This window comes from Nycticebus coucang, chromosome 2, assembly GCF_027406575.1.
Source record: "Nycticebus coucang isolate mNycCou1 chromosome 2, mNycCou1.pri, whole genome shotgun sequence".
Taxonomy (NCBI): Eukaryota; Metazoa; Chordata; class Mammalia; order Primates; family Lorisidae; genus Nycticebus; species Nycticebus coucang.
This window is the reverse complement of record NC_069781.1, coordinates 184,794,826-184,799,593: the sequence shown is the minus strand read 5'-3', so window position 1 is coordinate 184,799,593 and position 4,768 is coordinate 184,794,826. Positions and strand designations below refer to the sequence as shown.

At 54.1% G+C, this 4,768-nt stretch overlaps 1 protein-coding gene across 1 annotated transcript; it reads left to right on the top strand.

The window, feature by feature from the left end:
- The first annotated feature begins 1,299 nt into the window (after positions 1 to 1,299).
- On the top strand, positions 1,300 to 4,570 carry LOC128561676 (5-hydroxyisourate hydrolase-like). Its single transcript, XM_053556198.1, has 4 exons — positions 1,300 to 1,664; positions 2,011 to 2,150; positions 3,557 to 3,692; positions 4,294 to 4,570. Exons 1-4 carry the CDS (start codon positions 1,365 to 1,367, stop codon positions 4,381 to 4,383), a joined length of 666 nt encoding a protein of 221 aa, XP_053412173.1. The 5' UTR covers positions 1,300 to 1,364; the 3' UTR covers positions 4,384 to 4,570.
- Positions 4,571 to 4,768: the final 198 nt, after the last annotated feature.

Genomic DNA, 4,768 nt, shown 5'->3' with positions numbered 1-4,768 from the left:
AAGGGGGCTAGCACCCACAGGCATTTCCTTAACAGGTGTGAACATTTCTTTGGTGTTATCTCCTATTAACAGAAGCCATGCCAAACATCATGGGAATTTAGATGGCAATTGGATGTTTCCTTATTACCTCAAAAGTGGTTGTAACCAGAGCACTCTTGACCTTTGTTGAGAAGGTCTCCTTCCCTTCCGCCGGAAAGACCTGATCCTTAACCTACTATGTTCACTATCAAATTATTAGAAAATGCAACTTGGCAAGAATAAAAAGTTTCCATATCCCAGAGCAAGACAACCAGTAAACCAACATTATGTTGTGGAGTTTTCCAGATTTTAAACATAGAATGCCCTTATTTTATTCATATATACATCCAAATTTAGTTCTCTGAGTGTGCTATATAATTTTAATACAATGATGGATTCATGCCAGTGCACACCTCTCCACCACTTGTTTTCCTCATGCTGTGCAGGCAGGGTAAGCACTTTCTACCCGATGTACTTCATAGGGTTGGGGGGAAGGCAGAGGAAAGTAAGGAGAGGGCAGGTAGCGAAAGCGTGAGAACCACAGCTCAGAGAGCCTCGCCTTGGCCTATGGAACCATGTCACGGGAATTACTGCTCCCATTTCACAGATGAAGAAAGTGAGGCAAGGTCACATGCGTGTCGGGGCAGCCAGAATCGGAAAACAGTCCTTGTCCCACAAAGGATTTTCTATCCAAATCTTTTGGGTCTTGGCTTGTAGCTCTGTCAGTAGGGCGCCAGCCACATACACCGGAGCTGGTTTGAGCCTCGCCCAGGTCTGCTAAACAACAATGACAACTGCAAGCAAAAAATAGCCGAGCGTTGTGGCAGGCGCCTGTAGTCCCGGCTACTCTAGAGGCTGAAGCAAGAGAATCGCTTGAGCCCAGTTTGAGGTTGCTGTGAACTGTGACGCCACAGCACTCTACCCAGAGCGACATAGTGACTCAAAAAAAAGATCTTTTGGTTCTCTGAGCCTCCCAGCGGGAGATGGGCCCACGCGTCCTTCAACCTGAGCTGATCTCTGGACCTGCCGTACGTCCAGGTCACCTACAGGTCCCCAGCACCCACAGCTCCTCCCCCCCACGACGTCCCTGCCCCCAAGGCTTCCCCCCTGCACAACGTCCCCACCTCGCAGGTTCCGGTCCTCCACAGGTCCCCTCCTCCCGCCAAGTCCCCGCCCCGTACGTCTCTGCGCGTGCGTCCCGCCCCTCCCCCCTCCCAACTACACTTCCATTCAAGAGTTATTTCCACGGTCTCCTCGGGGCTTGGGCTCTGTCAGGTCTGTGTGCCCCCATCACTCACCCTAACCCTCCTGGAAAAGTCCCTGAGGTCCTTCTGCTGGGCAGCGAGATGGGCCCTGACGGGCGATTCTCGGCAGATTTGGTGGACTCAAGGGCCACGGCGCTGGGAAGGAGTACCCTGCTCGCCCCACCCCGTAGGCGCGGTGCAGTTCCCGGTGGAGCAGCCATGAGCTCCAGGGCCACCCCGCGGCTGCTGACGCTGCAGCGACACCTGGGACCCGCAGAAGTCGGAGGTTGGGGGACAGAAGTAGGCAGCAGGGTTCCTGTTCCTTGGTCTGCGGTGTGTGTGGTGGGGAGTGCGGCTAAGATCCGAGAGCTCATGAACTGGGGTCGTGGAGAAGAGATCCAGGTTCTAGGAGAACAAGGGAACCCCTCTGGCACCCCAGACCCAGCACTAGCGGGCTGCAACTGAGGAGCTTGGGGGCAAATGGCCCTTAGTGGCTAGATGGCGGGGAAAGTGGGTTAGGGGTACCTTGTGGGGGCTGGAAAGCAGGTGAGAATGAGGACAGAGGTCAGTTGTTTAAGAAAATATTGCCTCATCGTGCTGGCTCAGCAATTCTAGCAGTTTTGTACCCTGCCCGTCCTCTGGGCAGTTTGGATAAGAGGACTCTGTCCAGAGGGCTGTCTACCCTTACCATCGCTGGTGCGTACACAAGCCCCCAAAAGCTCACTCCTTCCCCTCTCTTGTGACCCAGAACAGTGCCATGGATGCAGCCAGCAGCTCACTAACAACACACGTGCTGGATACTACCTTGGGGCTCCCAGCCCAGGGCCTCTGCCTTCATTTGTCCCGACTGGAGGACCATGGCCAACAGTGGACTGAGCTAAGGACAAGGTAGGAGAGAGGTCCTGGGGTAGGGGGTCACTCCAGAGCACCTGCTCCCCTGCAGAGCATTTCCCAGGTCCCTGGATCCCAAACAGCCAAGCATAGATGCACCGAGGGCTGGAGGGCAGGGTTGACTCTGCCTCAGGGCCCACTGCCTGGGTTCACAGCCACTCCCCTCCCTATTGATGAACTTCAGTTTCCTCACCTGAAAATTTGAGGATGATGGGGGTAGTTGTTCGATTGGTGTATACAGTCTGGGACAGCATGGGTTGCTCACCTCCGCCCCTGAGCCTGCTTGGGGTGGGAACAAGTCTCTGCTGGTCCTTGACAGCCATGCTTGGGAGCACTGGATTAGCAGAGACTTGAGGTAGAGTCTGAGACCTCACTGTGCCCACAGTTAGCTGGTGCCCAGCCGCTCAGTAGAGGGCTGAGGCCACTCTATTCTGCTCTTTTTACTCTCTAAACACCTCTGGGTAGGCACTGCAATCACCTCTTTAATAGATAGGAAGGCTGAGGCAGCAAGAGACAGGTAAAAGCTGGGATTCCAAGCCAGGCCTGTGAGGCACCGTGGTCTTCAGCCTCACTCAAGGTGGGTACTTGCACACAGGCTCTGCAGTGGGGAGGGTTAGCAGGCCTTATGGCCCTTGGGTGGGCCCTGTGTGCAGATCCCCAGCCCTCCCCTTAAAGGAGACAGGATCCCTCTGGCAGTCTCCTCCCTTCCAGCTGGGGTCTGTGGGTGTCATTCCTTCCCTCCTCGGCCCTTCACAAAAGCAAAAGTGTGCACATCCAGGTCTCATCTGAGCAGCTGGCAAAGCCCTGGTTGGTAGGAATCCCGAAGAGGGTCACATACACTCAACCCCACAACCCACACGCTATGCTTTCTCCTCACAGTAGAAACGCACATTCTGAGGTACAGCTGGTCAGGACAGGAGGTCTTCCTGCAGGTGACTTACCAAAGCCTTCAGGACCCTGACAGGGGTGGAAACAGGCCACCATGTGGGTGAGGATTTGGTCATTATTGACCCAGAAAACCACGTGATATACTACATGAAAAACACAAGTTACGGAACAAATAAAACAATCCATTTTATGACTTTTAAAGTTTGTGAATAATATGTATAAAGAAAATCTAGAAAAATACAAGCCAGAGATAAAGTTGTTCCTGCTCATGAGGTAAACTATGGAAGATTTTTCCCTTTTGCTTCTCTGTATTGTGATTTCCTAAAAAGACAGTGCAGTGGGGCCAGAGTCTATTCTCGAACTGTAAGCCTTAAAACCTGTCCTGCTGTGTGCCTACTCACCCATGTCTAAGTTGGACTGTGGGATGTGTCTGAGGCCTGTCCAGGATGTAGGTCCAGAAGCACTAGGGTAGGGTGGCTCCTTGCCCCATCTTTGCATCCCTGTCCTCTCCCCAGCTACACAGACCCAGATGGCCGTTGCCCCGGGCTCCTGACCCACACCCAGATGAAGGCAGGCACCTACAAGCTCTCCTTTGACACTGAAGCCTACTGGAAGAAGAGGGGACAGAAGAGCTTCTACCCATATGTGGAGGTGAGGCCATGGGCAGGGCAGCAGGGCAGAGACCCAGAACTCACTGTGACTCACAGGCCAGGCCTTGCTGGCTGGGCCTCCTCCGGGCAGTGGGAAGACTGGTCCTGCCTGTCCTATCTTCCCCAGGGTGTTGGCAGATGGGTGAGCTCCCAGAAGAAAAGTGTCCAAGCATTATCAGACTTTATGAGGACACACCAGTCCCTTCCCTGCCCCTGAGTCAGGCTTTATGGAGAAGCCAGGCTGGGCCCGAGTACTCAACCCCACTTTGTAGACAGAAGTTGTCATCAGAGCCCAGACTGCAGCTCACTAGACCAAACCTCTGTGCTCCCCTCTGCATCTGGAACTGACATGGAAGCAATAGGCCCATCACGTTGTAGATGTGCCAGCAGTGCAGGGGCTATAGCCTCCCTGGAGCTGTCCCTCCAGTGAGGAGGATTCACCCCACCCTTGGCCCTGGGGAAGTTTACAGTTGTTCACCCTGGGGTGACATCTGCTCCTCCCTTGACTCCAGCCCCAGTCTGGGCTACTAAATTCTCCCTGAGGGCTGAGGCTAGACAGCATGTGTGCACAAGCCTTTTACTCTCATGGGTGTGTCTCTCAGGTCATTTTCACCATCACAAATGAGACCCAGAAGCTCCATGTGCCTTTGCTGCTGAGCCCATGGTCCTACACCACCTACCGAGGGAGCTAGCACCAAGGCTGACACCAGGAGAGCGTCTGCTCATCCAACGCTCACCAGAGTGGGCTTCACGTTCACCATGGAGCACCATAGTCACCTCCTTCCTAGGGGAGGACCTGCCCATCCCCCAAGCTTTCTAATGGGCAGCTGTGACTCAATAAAGTCTATGCCAGCATCTGCAGAGCCACTCTGTCCACCGGGTACAAAGGGATGTGGAGATAAGCAGAGCATGGGTAAGGGCTCTCAGAGATGTGCTGACTGTAGTAGGGGCAGACCCTGGAGGGAACAGGTATGGCATAGGATGGGACACAAACCTAGGGAAAGCAGCAGCCAGAGATGCCCTATGTAGAGGCGCCATGGGTGTCCTCCACAGACACAGGCAAGAGGACAGCAAGGA

Coding starts and splice junctions, on each gene's coding strand:
- LOC128561676 (XM_053556198.1), top strand. CDS start 1,365: ATGGGCCCTGACGGGCGATTCTCGGCAGATTTGGTGGACTCAAGGGCC. Junction 2,151..3,556: donor TGGACTGAGCTAAGGACAAG/GTAGGAGAGAGG, acceptor TCCTCTCCCCAG/CTACACAGACCCAGATGGCC. Junction 3,693..4,293: donor GCTTCTACCCATATGTGGAG/GTGAGGCCATGG, acceptor TGTGTCTCTCAG/GTCATTTTCACCATCACAAA.